Source organism: Ceratotherium simum, chromosome 34 (genome assembly GCF_057802395.1).
Source record: "Ceratotherium simum simum isolate JZ-2026a chromosome 34, ASM5780239v1, whole genome shotgun sequence".
Taxonomy (NCBI): Eukaryota; Metazoa; Chordata; class Mammalia; order Perissodactyla; family Rhinocerotidae; genus Ceratotherium; species Ceratotherium simum.
Window position 1 is genome coordinate 17,938,287 of NC_141933.1, and position 22,141 is coordinate 17,960,427.

Sequence of the window (22,141 nt, forward strand, 5' to 3'; positions counted from 1 at the left end):
TTAGGGGGACATCAGCTCTAAAGCACTGGGGCATCAGCTGTGATTCTGTAACGTTTTAAATTAGATACCGCCTTTTAGATGTGCTCTCAGAGCTTCAAGATAGGAACTTGTAAGGATTCATGGTTTCTCAATGAATCTTTGACATCAAATTTGGGTTCTTTTTAATGTTCACTATCCACCATATAAAAAAATGCCTCAATTATGTATATAAGTCTTACATCTACTAGGGGAAAGTGGAAAACAAAGCGTTCTGTTTAAAAAAGTGATTTTTAAAGCTCTTTTCAACAGGTAAGGAAATTCAGGTTGTCAGAGGATTATAACATTACCTTAGCTAGGAGAACAAGAGAGAAACAATTCACTTATAAAAGCCTTTATGGTTGAGAGCATATACCCTTGATAAAGAAAATTCTGGGTTCAAATACTGGTTCTGCTGTTGAACAGTTCTGTGCCATTGGAAATATTTCCTAACTACATGGGGATCATAACAGTATCTACCTTATAAAGTTGTGGTAAGGATTAAGTGGGTTAAGTATAGGACTCAGAGTACTAACTGGCACACAGTGAGTAACATTTATTTATTTATTTATTCTGTTTGTACTAATAGTGGCAGGAATAGGACAATATATCTGTTTCTGTATAACTATCAGCACAATGCCTGACACATAGGTTCTTAGTAATATATGCAAGATACTCAAATTTTGTGATTGCTCACTACGTATTGAATATCAGGTCGAGTATTTTTCATGCTTATCTTCTTTATTCAATCAGACAACATGTTAGGAGTCATCATTTTTCTCATCTGTTTTGCGAGAATTATGGTATTTCCCTATATTAAACAATTATTAAGTGAAAGCTCAATTTCAAAATCAGATTCTACTCTAATCCCAGTGGTTTCCAAATCTCAGACTGAAATTATATCATTCTAGATACTAAAGGATAAAATTCTGTAAGCCTCAAGTAACTGCTGACTTAATTGATACCTTTGTTTATTTCTTTCAATAGCAAAATCACTAAATATTTTTTTTCTCCTAATCTATATTAGGCTTGCTTCTCTGTGGACATGGAAGTCGGAAATCACACCACCCTGACTGAATTCATCTTGGTGGGCTTCTCAACAGACCCCCGATGGCAGCTGATTCTGTTTGGAATATTTCTGATGCTCTATTTGATAACCTTGTCTGGGAACATGACCCTGGTTATCTTAATCCGTATTGATTCCCGCCTGCACACGCCTATGTACTTTTTCATTGGCAATCTGTCTTTTTTGGATTTCTGGTACACCTCTGTGTATACTCCCAAAATCCTGGCCACTTGTGTCTCAGAAGACAAGCGCATTTCCTTGGCTGGATGTGGAGCCCAGTTTTTCTTTTCCTGTGCTGTAACCTACACTGAGTGCTATCTCCTAGCAGCCATGGCCTATGACCGCCACATGGCCATCTGTAATCCATTGCTTTATTCAAGTACTATGTCCATTTCTCTCTGTACTCGACTTGTTGCTGCCTCCTACATAGGGGGGTTCCTGAATGCTGTAGCCCATACTGCCAACACTTTCCGCCTGAGTTTTTGTGGTAGAAATATCATTGACCACTATCTTTGTGATGTACCACCATTGGTAAAAATGTCTTGTACAGACACCCAGGTCTATGAAGAACTCCTCCTAGGTATGGTGGGCTTCACTGTCCTCTCCAACATTCTTGCCATCCTGATTTCCTATTTCAAAATCCTGCCGGCTATCCTGAGGATCGGCACAGCCTCAGGGAGGCGCAAGTCCTTCTCCACCTGTGCATCTCATCTAACCTCAGTCATGCTCTTCTATGGATCCTTACTCTTTACGTATTCAAGGCCAAGTTCCACCTACTCCCTGGGGAGAGATAAAGTGGCTTCTCTGTTCTACACTGTGGTCAACCCACTGCTCAACCCTCTCATCTACAGCCTGAGAAACAAAGATGTCAAATTGGCCTTCTGGAAAGCAACTCAGATCATAAGGCCACAGAGATGAAGGTTATCTCTTTGCAGAATGGTCTTATTGTATTTTCCAAATTATTTGCTTATAGACAATTTGTAAACATTGTAATTTTTCAAGTATATTCAGTGAGTTATACTTAAAACAGTGACACATTGATCAAACCATTTTTTAATTGTTTATTATTTTATTGTGATTAAACAAACTTAAACTTATATCACTGAGTTGTTTGATATTCCACAATATTGTATTTTGCTTCTTTGCAGTACATGATTTTCATAAAATTTATCATCTTTATTACCTTGGGAGGTCTCCTAATGAGAAAATAAAATTGGATTGTTTTCATGCACATAATTTGACTTGATCTTGCAAACAAATTTTATTTGTTGAGAAAAAGATTTGAAATGGTTAAACTGCAGGAAATTTACTCAAAATTTTATAAACATTTATTTTTTGTAAGTAACTCCTTCCAAATATTTTCATATAGCTCTAACGGAGTATATAGAATATATATTTGTAAACATTGTGCCTTCTGCATCAATTTAATATATTCGAAATGTTTTAGTTGTTTAAATTATAAGATAAATAAAAAAGCAATCAAAACATCTTTCTAATTCCATCGTGAAAGATGTATCTTTAGGACTGTATATCACTGTAAAGAGTGATCATTTCTACAGAGAATGAGTACCCTGCCATCTTCTCCCTCATTCCATAACACTACATATTCCCCATGAAGGAAAATAACAACTTCAAAGTGTACAAACTGAAACAACAAACCAACAAACAAAACTCCACTATATTCTAGACCCAATGCTTGTTTCATTTTTCCCATTGGAAGATTTTAACCAGAAAGAAACTTACAGCTCCATAGTCAGTACGTGGCAGGTTTAGTTGATTTATTTATTCAATACTCTTTCCAACCACGCTGCAAATTAAGGATTATCAGTCACGTTTGACAAATAAGCAGCATGAGGCTAAGAAGTTAGAATTTGTTACTGAAAGATGGCAGCTCTTGGTGTAATGAGCACAGTTATAAGATACGTTTAAATTAAAATATTAAAGCAAATAGTGGCAGCCACTTTACCATTTGTATTAGCTCTGACATTTGTGAACTTTCTTTTCATCTTCATTTATTGTCTAACATGTCACTGCTCTCTCTTTTCATCACAAATTTCTTAACATTCCTTATTGTTCCATTATGATGGAGTTTCTGTGTACTGGGCAATAAGGACTTGGGGTGTATTCTACAAATCAAGTATCCATAGAACATTTACTTCACATTCCCATAATGCCCATCGTGTAGGGAGGAAAAAAAGGGTCAATCTCAGCATAGATAGTAAAATAAACTGTAATCCTTTGATCTCAAAGTAATATATACTCTTCTATTTTACATTAAACTCTCATGCTGCTTTTCAAAACCTGTATTAGTATTTAATTGATTCTATATTCTATAGTATAGATTATAGTTTGATCACAAAAGCAAAACAAACACAAAGAAGTAAGTCTCTTTCATTGGATTTCTTTGAATAGAAAATATGTCTATGTTTTTTTTAATCTAGTTCTCCAAACTTGCCCTGAAGAATTCCATTTTCACTGAGTACTGATTTGAGAAATTTATGTCAATTTAGAGTTCAGATTGTGCTAACCTGAAAAATTTTTTCAGAGCTTCTTTCACATCTTTATTTCTCAAACTATAGATCATGGGGTTCAACATGGGGAACAGCACAGTATAAAATGGGGAAACCACTTTATCCCTCTCAAGGGAATAGCTGGAACTTGGGCGAGAGTAGATGTAGAGAATGGAGCCATAGTACAAGGTGACAGAGATCAGGTGGGAGGAGCATGTGGAGAAGGCTTTGTGGCGGCCCTGGGTGGAGCGGATCCTCAAGATGGCGGCGATGATGAAGAGGTAGGAGGCAAGTATGAGCGCTGTGGGGGTAATGATGTTGGAGGCCATGAGATAGTACAGTACTGCCTGGTAGCTCTCTTTCACATCACATGCCAACTTCACCAGGGGTGGGACATCACAGAAAAAGTCATCAATGACATTGTCACCACAAAAATTCAAGACAAAAGTTCTTTTGGTTATGATGGAAGAGTTAATAAAACCACCAAAATATGAGGCTGCTATCAAAAATGTACCTACCTTTATGGACATAGCCTGAGAATATAGCAGTGGCTTTGAGATGGCCACACAGCGGTCATAAGCCATGGCAGCCAACAGGTAACACTCACTGAACCCCAGCCAAGCAGAGAAGAAGAGCTGAGCTACACAGCCAGCAAAAGAGATGCTTTTGTCTTTGGAGATGCAGGTGATTAGGATCTTTGGGGTGTAGACAGAGGAATACCAGAGATCCAGAGAAGACAGATTCCCAATGAAAAAATACATGGGTGTGTGCAGCCGGGAGTCATTACAGATCAACATTATGAGGGTGGTATTTCCTACCACAGTCACAGAGTACACACCAAGGAACACCACAAACAGGACCAGCTGCCTCCTGGGGTCTGTTGTGAAGCCCAGCAGGATGAACTCTGTCACTGTGTGATTACCCCTCTCCATGGCTTAAAGGGACCTCACCTACAAATGGAAGAGTGAAGAGTTTAATTCCCCCAACCAATACCAAAGGAGGGCTTTTTCTGTTTGAGTCTATGTATTTTAGAGTAAGGGAGATCTGAGCAGGAATCTTGCTTGACTTGGACAGGCAATGGGAGTTTTCTGAGCCTCAATGTATTCATTTCAATAAAATTCTTTTACTAATATGAAAGCCTTAGTGCTGTCAGTGGTTTATTCATTTTTTTAAGAATATATTTCTTGAGCCCTAGGTACTGTCTAGGCATTGGGACACAGCATGAAGATCATAGGGCTGACACTTATTTTGTGTAGCTTTTATTTAGAAGAGAGAGACACATAACAAATAAACAAGTATAAAAATACTTTCACTTAGTGTTAGATGATATTAAGAACATAATACTGGATGATGGGTGAAAACTAACTGAGAGAAGAGGTAATTAAATTTAGACACTGAGAGATAACACCCCTTTCTAATTTCCCAGCCAGAAATGGAAAAGATGTTCAAAACCCATGATAATTGGAAAATTCTGATGGTTTAGAAGGTGGTGACATTTGAAAGGTGGCAGAACGTATCCCTCCAAAATTTGCCATGTAGGTATAAGGATTATTTTGAGCTAATGCTTTTGAAACAATAGCAGATACAAAAAGGACACTCTGATCTCTCCCTTTCTTTCTGAAAACAGGAGATAAAACTTTCATGTGAGAGCTGCCCTCTTTATACCAGGAGAAAAGAAACATTCTTATTTTCAAGGACAAGAGGTTGAGACCAAAAGAATTCTGCACAAACAGACCTTGTTAAAATAATTCCTTTTTTTTCTTGCCTTTTCATCTGTTTTAGCATATATCATTACTTTTTTCCTTTATATTGTGAATAATATTCTTTTAAATGGTTATAACATATTTGATTACCATTTCTTTTCTTTTTTTTTTTTTTGTGAGGAGATCCGCCCTGTGCTAACATCTGCCAATCCTCCTCCATTTTTGCTGAGGAAGACTGGCCCTGGGCTAACATCTGTGCTCATCTTCCTCCACTTTATATGGGACGCCGCCCAAGCACGGCTTGCCAAGCAGTGCATCAGTGCACACCAGGATCCGAACCGGCAACCCCGGGCCAGCGCAGCTAAGCGTGCACACTTAACTGTTTGTGCCACCTGGCTGGCCCCTTGGTTACCATTTCATCAATTGATGGACACATTGTTGCTTCTACTTCTTGACAGCTGCTATGAACATTGTTGTACAAGTTCTGCATGGACATATGTTTTCATTTACATGTGTGGATATGTAAGATAGAATCACTGAGTCACATGTTGAATTTATATTTAACTTCTTGAGGAACTACTAAACTGTCTTCCAAATTAGTTGTAACAATTTTCAATCCCAACAGCAAGGTATATAGTTCCAATATTTCCTTATCCTCACCAACATAAGTTATTTTCTGTCTTCTTGATTGTCACAATCCTATTGGGTGTGAAGAGGCACAATATTCTGATTTTGATTTATGCTTTCTTAATGACTAATGATGTTGAGCACCTTTTCATGTACTTATTGGCTATTTGTTTATCTTCATTGGAGAAATATTTAGTCAAATCTTTGCATTACTTTTTAAATAGGTTTTTAATCTTATTGTTGAATTGTAATGATTCTTATATATTATGTATACAAGATTTTATTAGATATATGACTTGCAATTATTTTATCCCATCATCTGGGTGATCTATTTTGCTTTCTTCATGGTCTTCACTGAGGTACAAAAGCTTTTAAATTTGATAAAGTCCAATTTGTCAATTTTTAATTTCTTCATTGATGTACAAAAGCTTTTAAATTTGATAAAGTCTAATTTATCTTTTTTTGTTGTTGCATACTCTTATGTCTCATCTAAGAAAATACTGCATAGCTCTAGGTCACAAAGATTTGCTTTGTTTTCTTCTAGTATTTTTATAGTTTTAACTCTTACAATTAGGTCTATGATCTATTTTCAGTTAATTTTTGTATATGGTATAAGGTAGGGGTCCAAATTTATTCTTTGCATATGAATAGTCAGTTGTCATAACACCATTTATTGAAATGACTATTCTTTCCCCCACTGAATTATCTTGGCATCCTTGTCAAAAAATAGTTGACTATTGTTTTAGTTTCCTGTTGCCCCTGTAACAAATTATTGCATGCTTAGTGGCTTAAAACAACACAAATATATTATCTTACAGTTCTGTAGATTAGAAGTCCAATATGGATCCAACTGGGCTGAAATTATGATGTTGGCCTGGCTGTGTTCCTTTCTGGAGGCTCTAAAGGAGAATGCATTTCCTTGCTTCTAGAGGTTGCCCACATTCCTTGGTTCATGGTCGCTCTTTTTCATCTTTAAAGCCAGCACCATTGTATCTCTATGACCATTCTTCCATACTGATATGTCCCTCTGACTCTGAACTCTTCTCCCTCTCTTTTAAATCTTAAGGACTCTTGTGATTACATTGGGCCCAGGAGATAATCCAGGATAATCTATTTTAAAGTCAGCTGAATAGCAACCTTAACATCCACTTTCCATGTAACCTAACATATTCCCAGTTTCCAGTGATTAGAACATAGACATTTTGAGGAGGCATTATCCCTACCTACCAAATCCATAAATGTAAGGGTTTATTTCTGGACTCTCCATTCTATTCCATTGGTCTTAATATCTGTCCATACACCAATGTCTTAATTGTTGCAATTACTATAGCTTTGTAGTATGTTTCGTAGTTGAGTAGCATGGGTCCTTCAACTTTGTTCTTCTCTTTAAAATAATTCTTATCTTCCTTTAGCCTCCCCATATGTTTTAGTTACTTTTCAACTATTGTTTCTCTTTCTTCAACCTAGTATAAAAACATATATGTTTTGCCGTGTCTTTGAGACTCCATTTCCTTATGAGGGCTTCCATGTCACATAATACTTATATTAAATAAATTTGTATGCTTTTGTCCTGTTAATCTATCTTACGTCAATTTAATTCTCAGGCCCAGCTTAAAACTCTAAGGTAAAGTTTTGTCTATCCTACATAGTTTTTCTCCATAATTGCAGAGAAGGTTTTCCCCTCAGCTACTGTGTAGAAGCCTTTGGCACATTTGTCATAAATCCCAGGGAGAAAATCAAATTGAGAATCAGGGTGAAATTTCAGAATAGAGACCAAAAAAATTAATCCACCTGAATATTCTAAATAAAAAAAAATGGAATATCATTGTAAGTCTTTTGGGGTCTAGAAACCTGAAACTTAGCATTATTTTCCAATTTTTATAACTAGTCATGTACAATTCTTAAAAAAACACTTATCCCAATTTGATATCATCTGTGGTACTATTACTCAACTTTATCAAAATTCAAAAACTTCTACTTTATAACAAACACTTTTAATACTTCCTTTATAGTCCTAAGATGAAATTTATAGTTAACATAATCTACCTGCAAACATACGTATGCATACATATATAAAATATTCTGTCTAATGTAAAAGTGACAAAAAAGAAAAGTAGTTCATAATACAATTATCATATGGTAATAATTATAGGATTTATTATAAAATAATGTGAATTTAAATATGTAAATGCTGGAATACTTAGTGAAATGGATACATATCTACATAGAATCATCATGAATGTGTTGGTGACTCAAATATCGATAGTGACATTTACACTGGTGATAAAATTTTTTTGACAAGGTGAACAATTCTTGACAAAGTTCCAAACAAAACAAATCACAACCTTTACTCAATTTAGAATCCCTAGGCAAGTTGATGTTTAGCAAAACTTGTAAAATATACTTTACGTTTATTCGTAAAGTGGAGTAAATTTCAGACTCACTTAATTATGAAGATCTTTTTTCAATGCACAATTGTCAATCAAGACAGTGAATGTAGAGGGTGGGACATTTTTCTATGGATGGGACAGCCCCATGGTTGCAAACCGTGTTCATCCTTGTGATGGTGCTCAGGGCAAGCTACCACAGGAAGCACCACTCTGGTATGCGGATTATTTCGAGCTGAAGACAATAAGGACTCAGAGAACTCAGGAGGAATATTTGAGTTTCCCCTCCCAAACTGCCTAAAGAATTTAAAACAAAAGATCTGTTTCAGGAAGGAGTTATTATCATGACTGCTATAAAGATAATGTAGGATAGAGGTTACAATAGAAAAGGCACCAACAAGCCCATCTTATCGGAAATTCTGTCTCTCTGGCCACATGCTCTGGATGGCCCTGCGAGGAGTTACCAGACAATTATTTACAAGGGAAGTCTCCATTTGTAAAGGTATCTCCCTCTCTGTATTGGGAAGAGAGGGGATGACCTCATTTCTAGAGACTTATCAATGTGGAAGGTGAGGCCTTAAAACTGCATAATAAACCTTACTCTTGTTTACAGTGCTTTAGTGATAATCTCCTATAACTGACACCTCCACCCCCAACATCCTCCTTGTCTTTGGTTGGACATGGTATTTAAGATGAGAATTTCTGCTATTGTGCTGAGAAACGCAGTGTCCCTGCTTTCTCCCATGTATACATGTTATTAAACTCGGTATTATTTTCTCCTGTTAACCTGTCTTGTTAATTATTTGGCCAGCCAGAAGAACCTTAAGGAAAAGGGCAGAGGGAGATTCCCCCTCTTCCCCCGACACTTGTCTGCTACATACTAAATGGCCAGTAGAGTCCCTGATCTTTGTGACAGTCAAAAGTCCACCAAATATTTCAAAAATGTTTCTTAAAGGATGTTATAACTCTATTAAGAAACTCTTCTCCACAGCTTTGTATTTCACTTAGTGACTCTATAGGATTCTTCTAGGGAGTATATGAAAGGATAGAAAATAACTGCAGAGTATCCCTGAGTGGTAAAATTACCTGTGGTGATATAGCACTCTGTCTACCTTTTCATGAGTCTACTGGGTGAGTGATGTCAAGCAGAGATAGGAGGCCTCTAGAATGTAAACTTCATGATTGCAGGATTTTTTGTCTGCTTCATTTATTTTTATATGCCCGGTGCCTAGAATAGTACCTGGCATATAATAGACAAACAATAAATATTTAGTGAATGAATGAATGAATGAATGAATGGGCAGCCCTGAGTAGGAAGAGAATCAAGTCAAGAGAATTGAATTTCTGGGTGGCAGCTAATGATGTCATTTACCCTTAGAAAATAAATGGCAAGCAATAGGATATATTGGATCACATGAGGAAGCCATTTGGGGTAAAACTAATTTGGCCTGCGTTTGTTTTTCCAACAGGGGCTGTCACCTTTAAACATGCATTGTGTATCTGCTTTGCCATGTCCCAAAGAGAAGAGTAAATGCCCTTAAGATAAGGATGCAATTTCCCCCACATTGGCATTTCCTTAAGGATAAGCATTTCTCCCTAGGCTAGGATTTGATTGCTGCACTCATCCTATAACCAGCCAGCTCGAGACAACAGACCTGACACCAGTCACGCCAATGGAGACAGCAGACCTGCTCCCCACTATGTCCATCAGTAGCTATTCTGACAGGGCATTCTGGCAGGCAATCTTGTGGGTATTGTAAATGGGACATTGAAATCCTATGTGATACATGCTCTTGGGTGGTATATAACCACTCTATACACCCCACTTCTTTGGTGCCCTTCCTTCCTTGGGGAAGGAAGTCCCCAGGCTATGGTCCTCAAAACTTGGCTCATAATAAACTCACCCCAATTTTGATTTATAGATTGATTATGGATTATTTACATCCACATTTCTTGGCATAGTTATGGCAGAATTTCAGAGAAACCTACGGGAAACCACCTGGAATCTACACTGAACCAGCATTTGGTACAAATAGGGGCCCAGTGAGCCACACCCCCAGATCACTGCATTCTTCAGGTGACCCCAGTGAGTTCTCCTGAAACCTGCACCACCTTATTTTAAGTCCACGGTCCAGAGTTTATTTGAGCTGTTTTCAAGGCTTAAGATTAGGTGTCTTAAGGGGGTACCGGTACATACCTTAGGTCAGAGGAACCCAGGCGGGAATTCCTAGGAAAGAGAAACCTAGGGGGAATTTCCCAGGCCAGGGAAGCCTAGGGGGATGTTTTGAAGTGATTGGGGCAGACTGACCTTTTTAATTTGGCTTAAAATTGGAAAAAATTGTGTTTATAAGGTCTGAACAAAACTGCTTGATAGAGAAATGAGAGACTGAATCTGTTCAGCTCCAAAGAAAAGGGACATTGCTCCTCCTGGCATTTTGGGCATTATCAGGCGACTGAGAATCTCAGCAGGAGTGTCAGAGGTAATCCTCATGACGTGCAGTGGTCCTATACGGAGTTCCACTACTATTCACATTAATTAATCACAAGTTTGTCCAGGGACGCGCACATGAGGGTTGGTCACCCACGCGCTCCGAACCCCAACGATGGTACCTAGGCTGCCGGTGGGAGAAACCGAGACACGTAGGAGAGTGATTATGACCTTTCTTTAGGGAGTAACACTCACAAGCAGCACACTTTTGACCCACTACACAGTCTCTAGAAATTGTTCAGACTTTATAGCAAAATAAAACTAAAAGAAAAGCAGGAAATCGAGCTTGCTCGACCAGTTCCCGGCTGAGCAGCCTTGCCTCTGCACTCCAGAGACTTGCACAAGTGCTTAAACAGCAGGGGGCCTAAGACTGAAAAAGAAAAAAGAAAAACAAATGGAAAAGAAGCTTTTTGCAGATGGAAACTGCCAAATTTTCTAAAACAGCGGCTATAAAATCTTTGTTGCGTCTGTCTGTTCATGTTTGTGTGTGTCTACATGTATGTTGTATGTGTGTGATATTTTACCTCTGGAGGGTATGGTCAAAATTAAGAGCTCTATTCAATTAACTTGAAGTAAGCGCTTATAAAAGTTATTTCTAAATCCAAATGTTTTTCAAGTTAATGTGATATAAAATAGTCTTTGGTAAATAAAAGCTTATTTAACCTTGTTAGTTTTCAGCATTGGATATAATACAGGCACGCAGCCTTTATTTGTCAAATAAGCTGATGTTATTTCTACTACAAAACTGGTTAACAAAAATAGTAACTTAAATGATGGCTAACATTATCTAATGTCTCATAACGTCTTGTAGGCAATCTAAATAATTATTGGGAACAAGTAACTAAATAGATGTGAAAAAGGTGGGTATTAAGTGAACTTTTAACAATAATTATGAGTTATGGTGGATATAGCTTCCAAATTCTTTTGGTGACTTAAAACTTTAGAGTTTTGCTAAATTAAATGATAAAAATTCATTAAGTATCTAGATCATTTCCAAATAAGGTAAGATATCAGACATTGATTGCTAAATATAGGTTTATCTACTTTGGGTTCTTATTACAAGACAACTAAAAGGTGTTTTGGGTCTATTGGTAAACATGTCTTGTGCTTTATTTAAAAGATTATACTATAAAGTAACCTGTTTCCAAAAATTATAAAAAGTGTCTATATGAATTTGTCAAGCCACGGAATACTAATGTAAAAGAAAGTTTATAATTATTTACCTAGTAATTTTACTTAGAAATTAAAGATTCTAAGGGTTAAAAAAATTTTCTAATATGTGATTAAGCTACTAAATAATTAAAAAAATGTATGTTTGTATTCAAGGAGAGTAAGATGTATGTTTTCATAAAGAAGGTACAAAGAATGGAAATATTTTGTTTGGTTGGTTAAAAAAGATAAATTTGTCCCAAAAGTACTAGAAGAGAAAAAAGGAGGGCATGGGACAAATTCTGATTGTAAACAGAAAGTTATGGAACGTTTGTTAAAGAGAAACTCTGAAAAAAGAGTTTTATACATGGTCAAGTTGGCTAAGATTAAAATAAATTTAATTAAGGGAATGAGTTTTAATATCAAAAGTAAGCTGGTACAAAATTGAAATTTGGATCTTCTTTCTCTTAAATGGATAATTTTCTTAAGTTTACCTAAGAGATAGAGATCTATGTTTTGTTAAGGTAATCTCCTTTGTTCAAAAGACTGTGCTCTCTCTATTAAGATCTTTTTGACTGTTTAAATACTATTTGTTAACTAAGCATTGTTTCATTGTGACAAGATCAGCCACTCCTTGATCTTGTCTGACCAAGTGTTTTAAAACCTTTTGAAATTTTTGACAAGCTCCCCAAAATTCAAATCCTAAATAAAGTCTTTCTTATAACTTTTTTCTTTGAGAATTTTCAAAGGGCCAGGCAATTCTCAAAGAAATTTATTCCCTCTAAAGAGGGAGATACTAAATTAATTAGGCTTGTTTGGTATGCTAAATTGCATGGGAAGCATTGTCAAGTAAATGATAAAACTTCTTAGGATATGTTGTGTAGGTAAATATTACTCACTATCTTAACCCCGCTACCTTGCCTCCAACAGCACAAGAGAAAGGATCATGACTGCATTCTATTTAATTTGGTTTACAGATGGTTCTTACTTAAATGATAAGCAAGACATTACCAAGCTGGATATGCTATCCAGCATCAAGAATGCCTGCTAATTTCAATTAACTCTGCTAACCCAGTAAAAGACTTCTTTCCACAGGCTTAAAAGAAATCACCAAAGAAGAGAAACAGATATAGCAGTCAAAAGGGGGAATTTTTGACACCCCCTCACAGATGTGGTTTGTGCCCAATAAGAAATCCATAATACCTATTGGAATACAATTGCCACTGCTCTAGAATATACACCGATTAACCCATTGGGCACCTGAAAAGATAATTTGTGGGAAAAAGCAATGCTTTTAAAAACTTTCTCCCATAGTGGCTCATAAAGCTATACTCATTGTGTTATATGCCCAAAATATAATCTAGGGAAACTACTACGTAAATCACAAGGCCACTTTCCCTTTACTAAGGTACGCTTTGAGGTATGGCAATTGGACTTTGTCCAAATACCACCATCTCAAGGATAAATATATCCTGTAATGATCTGTGCATTCTCACATTGGGTTGAGGCCTTTCCTTGCAGAAGAGCAATGGCTCTAATGGTAGGTAGATTACTATTAGAGATACTAATTCCTGTTTGGGGAATTCCTGCTGGGTTACATAGTGACGAGGGAACTCATTTAACTGGACAAATAAGTAAATCTATTTGTAATGTTTGGTCAATGATACAACATTTCCATGTGCTTACCACGCCCAATCCTCAGGATTGGTGGAAAGAACTAACGGCACAATCAAAACTCAATTGGCAAAGTTTTCAGAAGCATTTAATCTCTCATGGCCAAAAGCTCTTCTGCTAGTGCTCCTCAATCTTAGATCTACGCCCTTTGGTAAACATCGACTGTCTCCTTTTGAGACAATAACTGGACGACCTATGTAATTAGATTAAAAAATGCATAAATCAACTTTGCTTAAAGAAAATAATTATTGTCAAGGTCTCATTGAGACACTTTATATATATATATATATATATATATATATATATATATATATATGAGAAGTTGGTAGCTGATTCTTTTTACAGAGAGCTCCCAGAGCTTAAGGATTATAACCTGGAAAATTTATTTATCAAAAGAGACATCAAATAAAAGACTCTTTACAGCCCTAGTGGAAAGGGCCATAGCAGGTACTTTTAACAAACTCATGCGCTGCAGAATCAAAAGACATAGACTCATGGATTCACATTTCTCATTTTAATAGAGAGGCTTTTCCACCTGAGTGGGTTTTAGTTCCTATTTCTGATACCTGACTTCAACTGGCCAATACGAATATCTCCAAACCAGGATGAGAAGACGACGACATCTGTTGTAGGCAGCTGTCCCAGGACTCTGGACCAGGCCTGTATTCCCAACCTTAAATCCTCTCATTTAAACCTTTGTTATGCTTAAACTGTATACCTATTTTATCATAGTTAAAGATTTTCAGAATACTATCATACTTAAGGAAAGGGATTGATTTGGAACAGACTGGTCTTAAAGTCCAGGCGTTTATCGAGTGGCTCCTAATATAACCTAATTGTTATATGGAAAAAATCTCTGGCCTTGACTACTATCCGGATGGCTAAAACACTGTACCTCAAGCTTCCCTTAAATGCAGGGAAGGATTCACAGTGACACCTGCTGCCAACCTTCCTCTTCTTAAGGCCAGATGGGCTCATTCAGTGTTCCCCTGGTATGACCACGGAGCAGCTAGCTATATTTGTTCCCTTTTGGGCTAAAGGATGTCATATCACATACAGAAGCCCTTAATGACAGCAAAGTAGAAATTGCCTTATTAAATATTAAAATGTCCTTAATAAAAAAGACTGTCCTTCAAAATACAATGGCCTTAGATATTTTAACTATATCTCGAGGTGGTACACGTGAAATCATTCAAACTAAATGCTGTGTTTTTATACCTGATGAGTCTTCCAATGTGTCATCTCTGCTAAAACACATAAAAAAACAGACGAATGCCTTAAGCGATCCTACACCCGGTCTTGAGTTGTTTGGTTGGCTCCCTCCTTGTATTGATTCCCTTTTTTGATCCAGATTACAATTCCCATTTCTATTACTCCTTGGAATTCTTGTATTAGTCATAATATTTAAACTAATTGCTGTTTTCCTTACTCAGTGCTGTAAGACTGGCATGTAAGCTGGAATAATAAAACTTAAGATGGTCAATTGATCTCATAACCCTGGACAAATTTCCTTTTCTGATAAGGACTATGCCTAAAAACTCATTTTAAACTAATCTTTTCAAAGATGTTAAATTATTATCATTGTTACTGTACTTGTTCTGTAATTGTCAATAGTGTAAACACAAGGAGTCATAAAAAGCACATATACAATGTTTGTGCAACAACCTAAAATTAATACAAAACCCATGAAATGCTTCCTCTATTAATATATATATACCTCTTTGCTTGTCGACTCTATGCAATTAATTCCCCCCCAACGGGGACAACTGGGCAAATAAACAAGATAAAACCCTGACACCAAGGGACATGATGGACCCAGGGCAGACAACAACCACCCTGGCACTGAGGGACAATATTTTGATCATCAATGCTTTCTATCGAAAAATTATAAATCAAAAGGGGGAAAATGATAAATAAATGGCAAGAAATAGGATATATTGGAGCACATGAGGAAGCCATTTGGGATAAAACTAATTCGGCCTGAGTTTGTTTTTCCAACAGGGCCTGTCGCCTTTAAACATGCATTGTGTGTCTGCTTTGCCGTGTCTCAAAGAGAAGAATAAATGCCCTTAAGATAAGGATGCAATTTCCCCGACATAGGCATTCCCTGAAGGATCAGCATTTCTCCCTAGGCTAGGATTTAATTGCTACACTCATCCTGTAACCACCCAGCTCCAGACAACAGACCTGACATCAGCCACGGCCATGGAGACAGCAGACCTGCTCCCAGCTGTGTCCATCAATAGCTATTCTGGTAGGGCAATCTGGCACGGAGATCTTGTGGGTATTGGGTATTGTAAACAGGACATTGCAATCCTATGTGATACATGCTCTCTGACAGTATATAACCACTCTGTACACACCACTTCTTTGGTGCCCTTCCTTCCTTTGGGAAGGAAGTCCCCGGGCCATGGTCCTCAAAAGTTGGCTCATAGTAAACTCACCCCAATTTTGATTTATAGGTTGATTATGGATTATTTACGTCAACACCTTTAAAATGTCAGCAGACTGGTGTCTCACATGCATTTCCTGGCACCAGAAATACATAGCCATTTGTGTTCTTTGCAGACAAGAAAAGGAAGAAACAAAGCAATGTGCCTACAAAATATCTTTACCCAATATTTGTTTGCCCAAATGGAATGAGTCTGTGAAGGAGGTGTTTTTGATGTCAGTAACAGATTTTCTGTCATTATATGTCATGATGGATAGGAACCATGTCTTAGAAATCGGAGCCGACTGCTCAAACCAGAGATAGCCCGGACGTCATAGAAAAAGCATTTGACTTTCAGGCAATAACAAGGATTCAAGTTCTCCATCATTAGTCAACATTGTAAAGCCTCAGTCTCTTCATATGTAAGACAGGGATAACTTCTCTCTGCTTAGAGTTGTTGTAAAGGAGAAAATTCAAATAAAGGCTAAGCACAGTGCCTGGCACCATCATACACACTCAAGTAACCAGTGGTTCTCAAATACAGCACACCCAAGGATTTAGTAGGCTGTGGGTGTGGCCCAGGAACCTGCTTTCATTTAAGTAGACCAATTCTTGTAAAGCAGTTTGCTTATGGATAACATCTTTGAAATGTTGAAATAAATATCAGTTGTATTCTTATTCTTACTCTTTATTCCAGGAGTCCTGCCTGCATTACAATGTTGCAAAGACTCAAGGTGTTAACAAATGTAAACAAGTGTTGCATAATGTTATACCTTTAAAAAGATGAGCTATAAACAGATCTACTTGGAATCCTAATGCTAACACAAAAACAAGATAGGGCACACAATTCCTTGGGTAGGGACTGGTCGAAGAATTGAGTTCTGTAGTTGGTAATCAGAACCAGAAGACTAAGGTAATCTGGCTGTGTTTGCTAAGGAGCTAACATGTTATTCTCCATAACTGACAGGGTCGCCACTCAGTCTCACATGCCCCTACTTACTCAATCACCTCTGGCTGGGAGTGAAGGAATTTACCTCAGGAGGTAATCAATGACTTTAATCTCCTGCCTACCTGTTCCTTGAGGCAAACATTACCTTGGAATGCAATGACACATCTCATTCATCCACCCCCATGCCCTAATCTTTGAGGCTAACCAGACCACCTAATACTTTCTCTTTTGACATTTCTATAGAATAGTAAAATAGCTAAAAATGGTATATAACGGCCCCACACAGACTCTTCCACGCAGCAGCTCTCTACTGCCCATGGGTCCTGTCCCCATGCAGCTCTCTACTGCCCATGAGTCCTGTCCCCACGCAGCTCTCTACTGCCCATGGGTCCTGTCCCCATGCAGCTCTCTACTGCCCATGAGTCCTGTCCCCATGCTGAACACAAAATAAAGGTGCATGAACGAACGAACAGTTCATGTCTGAAAATTCTTTTTCGACTCGCAACTCAGCAGCCCCACATCATAACTAAGGTTATGTTTTTGTGTAAGCTAAACAATGCATTTTCCATCAAAATTATTAAAATATAACTTTTTGTGTTTAGAGATAAGCATCTCTTGTCTTGAATTCTCCTCAAAAATATTATATGCCTTGTGCTTTCTTAAAGAATATCAAACTGAAATACATTTAAACTTTTCTTGATATCTTTTAGCCTTCAGACTAGTAATCTTTAGTAATCTCTGCTACTTCATTCGGTTGCCTCAGTTGCTCTTGAGATATTGACAATCATGTTTCTTTTGTATGTGGCTCCTGGTGATCGCTTGTTTGTTTGTTTATTTAGTTTCTTTTTCTCCCTTGTCCTTTTATGTAACGTTAATTTTTTTTGTCTCTAATAATGAGAAATGCTACTTCTCCTTGTGAACTCTCAGCAGTTTCAGAAATTGCAACAGGAAGATGGTGAAGATATTTCAAGAGGCCCTTTTTTTAGCACTTATTGTATCTTAAGATGTAAATGACTTGTGGACTGGTTGTGAGGAACAAGTGAAATTTTCCATCTATCTGTAACATCTGAATTAGGCAACTTACCTAAAATTCCCAGGCACACCATCACCTCAACAGAATTCAGATCTGCCTGTCCCAGAATTGTTTTTATCAGTTTCTGGTTCCCCAAGGTGGTAGATTCTTGCAACCCCTCAGGATTTTGTAGCCTGGGAAATAACTAACAAGACAATTAAACAAGACTTTATGTTGACAAATTGGGTATTATTTAATGATGCAGAAAAATTTTTTATGACTACAATTTCCTGGTGAAAATGTAAGCAGTCTGAATTTTCATCCTCATTATCTCTTGAATTACGTAGAAGCTAAAGTGAACATATGTGTGCACATATATTACATATACTATATATATTCACATGCACACATTGCATATTTAAGCACATATGTTCAATGATACTGATATTTTTGTTATATGTTGAACACTTTTCTTTTGTCCTTTCAAATTCATTCTCCACATTTTGAACCTCCCCTTTGCTCCAAGATGCTCAGCTGTGTTAACTCCATCAGTGGGCTTCTTTGATCTCTATCTACTTAATGGATTTAGCCAGCGGTTGTCACTGGCAGGGAAGAGAGTGAGGTCAGAGTAATTTTCCCCAGGCTCCTTGCTTGCAGACATGCCACAGCTGGCTGCATCCCTGGGCCTAGACCACAGCTCCTTCCAGGTGACCCTCTTTCAAAGCTCCCCCTCCAGTGCTCACAACGTCTCTCTCTTCTTGCACCTTTAGGGATAGGGAAAGAACAACTCTCAGAAGTTAGTGGTCCTAGGTTTATCATCCTTTTCCTTGGGAATTCCCCACGCCACACACGTTCCTTTGTAATAATCCCTTTATTAATCCCTTCCCAAATTAACCAGTTTAACTAGCAATCTGCTACCTGCCAGGTTCATAATTGATACTGATCCTGGAAGTAGTCTCGGAAGATAAACAGTCAAATGGAATTGGATTGTTCACATATTTGAAGATTAGACTTATAAACCCATTGCAGTGGGAAATGGGACCCTGGCAATCTGTGGTACTTAGTGACATCCAACTTAACTGATCACCAATGGCATCATGGAATGAAGGAGGAATGAAGGGAAGACATTGAGAGATCGGCTTTCTGTGGCACAGAGGCATGAACAAATAGAGCTCATAAATAGCATGTGGTGAGTTGGCTTCTGCTGAAATTTAAACCTGTGAAAAAACAAACAGGCAGCCAGAAAGCTGATTGCACTGCATATGTCAGAGATGAGATACAAACAATTACCCCTATACACCACAAACTCTAGATGCTAACCAAGTATTTTGTTGTCCAGACATTTGTGGCAACATCTCTTGGATTGGGTGGTTCCTAAAGATGAAGGAGATGGGAATCCAACCAAGGTGCTATTTTTCTTATAAACAAAAAACATTTTTACTTGGACGAAACTAGCTCAAGATGCTCTAGTAGAGAAATACAGACTCTTACATAATTCTCTGACCTAAGTTAGTTTACAGCCACTGAAGCCATAGACTGATGGGGAGGGATGGTCCCTTTAAGGAAGAATCCTGAAACTAGACCAAGGTGTACACTGTATATCTTCCTCAAAGCCCTCTTGTGGATGGCTTGTAGCCATTTATGAGGGTAATCCTACATTGGGAAAGGAGAAGTACTCAAGTCTTCTGGGGGTTATTAGATACTGGCTCTGAACTGACACTAATCTCCAGACATGGAAAAACACCAGAGGTACATACTCACCAGTGGGTCTCATAGAAACAATGTGAAAGATAATTTTGGCCTGAGTGCATCTCTTGGTATAGGCAATGGTACCAGAAATATAGCTGATCCTATTTACCCAGATCCAGAAATCATATTGGGCATAGACATACAGAATAAAACAGAATCCTCATTCTAGTTCCTCCTCCTTGACCCTTGGAATGAGCATTATTACTGTTGGAAGGCTCAAGTAGAAGTCCCTGAAATTCCTCCCCTTAGACATCCTCTGCTAAGATGGTAAACAAAATGCAATATCACATCCCTGGGGGAAGTGCAGAGATTAGTGTTTTCATCAAAGACTTGAAAGATGCAAGGGTGAGGATCCCAATTCATCACCTTTAACTCATTTCTTTCTCTGAGAGCAAAGGAATTGAGGATCTGCAAGGTGGAGGTCATGAGTGAACGAGTTTTACAGGTAGACAAGTTGGAGAAAGGATGCAGGAATAGTAACTTTTGTCTTGGGGAAAAAATGGACGGAATCAGTTTGGAGTAAAAACACATGTCTAGCCTCAAAAACTGTATAGTTGCACAGGCTCACATTAGCACAAAGCAGTTGTAGGCTTTGAGGGATAAAAAATGCATTTTGAGGTCACCGGGTTTGTGGAGGAGGCTGAGAGACTCTCATATTTTATTGAACCTTCAAAGTCATAGACTTTCTTTAGAAGATATCCTAAACCCTTTATGTTCACACATATGTACACAATTATATCCAAACATGCATATATTGAGAGGCTCTCACTAGTCAGGTGGGTGAGGTGACATAGTCTGTGAATGTTAGTCAGCATCCTTCCCCACACACGACAGTTCGTGTTCAATGGGCCCTCATATCAAGTGGCCACACCATACGGCAGGGGCTCAACAACATGGTCTTCTTCTCACCACAGTTCTTTCTTTTTATTAAAACGTGTAAGTTCAAGAGATTTTCTGCATGGAGGGACTCCCGTAAACCATTTGTACTTTTAAAAATTGTTTATTAAAACTCACATATCTAAAATCTGCAACTTAGAAACTGCTTTTTTGTAAGACTTCAAACATCATTTGTGATTTGAGTAATAGAATCCCCTTAGGAATTTATACTGTAATTTCAAATTAATATGGAAGATTCTTTTGAATGTTTCACAACTATAAACTGCAGATGAAACATTCCCAACAGTGAGTAAAAAAGTTACATTCAAACTTGCACTTAAACATATTCTAAATCATTTTCTAAAATATCGACGCCATTTGTTTAATTACATTTTTATTAGGTTCTTATTCACGTTTCTGTCTTCATAAGTTTATTATTAGCTGTACTTGATCTTCTTATGAGGGTCTTGGTAATGTTATTTAGACTTGATTCTAGAGTTAAGATGACTTTTCCATACACAAAATAATGTAACCATCCACTAGGCCAGTGAAAGTCATGGTATCTGAGTATATATTGATAATTATTTGTAGAATCAGACTTGGTTGCTTCTCCTAAAAGGCTTAAGATAAGAGTTCTTAACCAATAGCTTGAAGATCTTTGTTGTAGTTAAATATCAAGATTTATGATACTAGGATGTTTTAAGAATAGGTTTATTACACCAATTTTAATTTTTGTAACCGATGTTTCCCTCTGGAATGATATCTTTTCCAGTTTCATGTAAGCAACACTAAATAACTGAATTTCTGCCACTGTAATAAACAAATTAGATCTGTTAATATTGATTAAAAAGAATATATTTCATATGAATTTTATTATTAGTGGGAAATCTTTTTTTTTTTTAATTGATGTTTTAATGGTTTCTAACATTGTGAAATTTTGGGTTGTACATTTTTGTTTGTCCATCACCATATATATGACTCCCTTCACCCCTTGTGCCCACCCCCCACCCCCACTGCCCCTGGAAACCACAGTCCAGTTTTCTCTGTCCATGTGTTGGTTTATATTCCACATATGAGTGAGATCATACAGTGTTTGTCTTTCTCTTTCTGGCTTATTTCACTTAACATAATACGCTCCAGGCCCGTCCATGTTGTTGCAAATGGGACGATTTTGTCTTTTGTTATGGCTGAGTAGTATTCCATTGTATATATATACCACATTTTCTTAATCCAATCATCAGTCGAGGGACACTTAGGTTTCTTCCACTTCTTGGCTATGGTGAATAATGCTGCAATGAACATAGGGGTGCATAAGCCTCTTTGGATTGTTGATTTGAGGTGCGTTGGATAGATTCCCAGTAGTGGGATGGCTGGATCATAGGGCATCTCTATTTTTAACTCTTTGAGGAATCTCCATACTGTTTTCCATAGAGGCTGCACCAATTTGCATTCCCACCAGCTGTGTATGAGGGTTTCTGTTTCTCCACATCCTCTCCAACATTTGT

General features: G+C 37.5%; 3 protein-coding genes across 3 annotated transcripts in view; 2 read left to right on the plus strand and 1 right to left on the minus strand.

Annotated features, from left to right (window-relative positions):
- LOC101407136 (olfactory receptor 5AP2) overlaps positions 1-22,141 on the plus strand; it is a 508,331-nt gene that overhangs the window by 434,184 nt on the left and 52,006 nt on the right. The window lies entirely within an intron of this gene.
- LOC101408191 (olfactory receptor 9G4-like) lies at positions 1,055-1,999 on the plus strand. Its single transcript, XM_004443645.2, has one exon. The coding sequence runs from the start codon at positions 1,061-1,063 to the stop codon at positions 1,997-1,999; it is 939 nt and encodes a 312-aa protein (XP_004443702.2). The 5' UTR covers positions 1,055-1,060.
- On the minus strand, positions 3,588-4,523 carry LOC101394278 (olfactory receptor 9G19-like). The gene has a single exon (XM_004443463.2). It carries the CDS (start codon positions 4,521-4,523, stop codon positions 3,588-3,590), a length of 936 nt encoding a protein of 311 aa, XP_004443520.2.

What these genes read in the sequence shown, in the direction of transcription:
- LOC101408191 (XM_004443645.2), top strand. Translation starts at nt 1,061, where the DNA reads ATGGAAGTCGGAAATCACACCACCCTGACTGAATTCATCTTGGTGGGC.
- LOC101394278 (XM_004443463.2), bottom strand. Translation starts at nt 4,523, where the DNA reads ATGGAGAGGGGTAATCACACAGTGACAGAGTTCATCCTGCTGGGCTTC.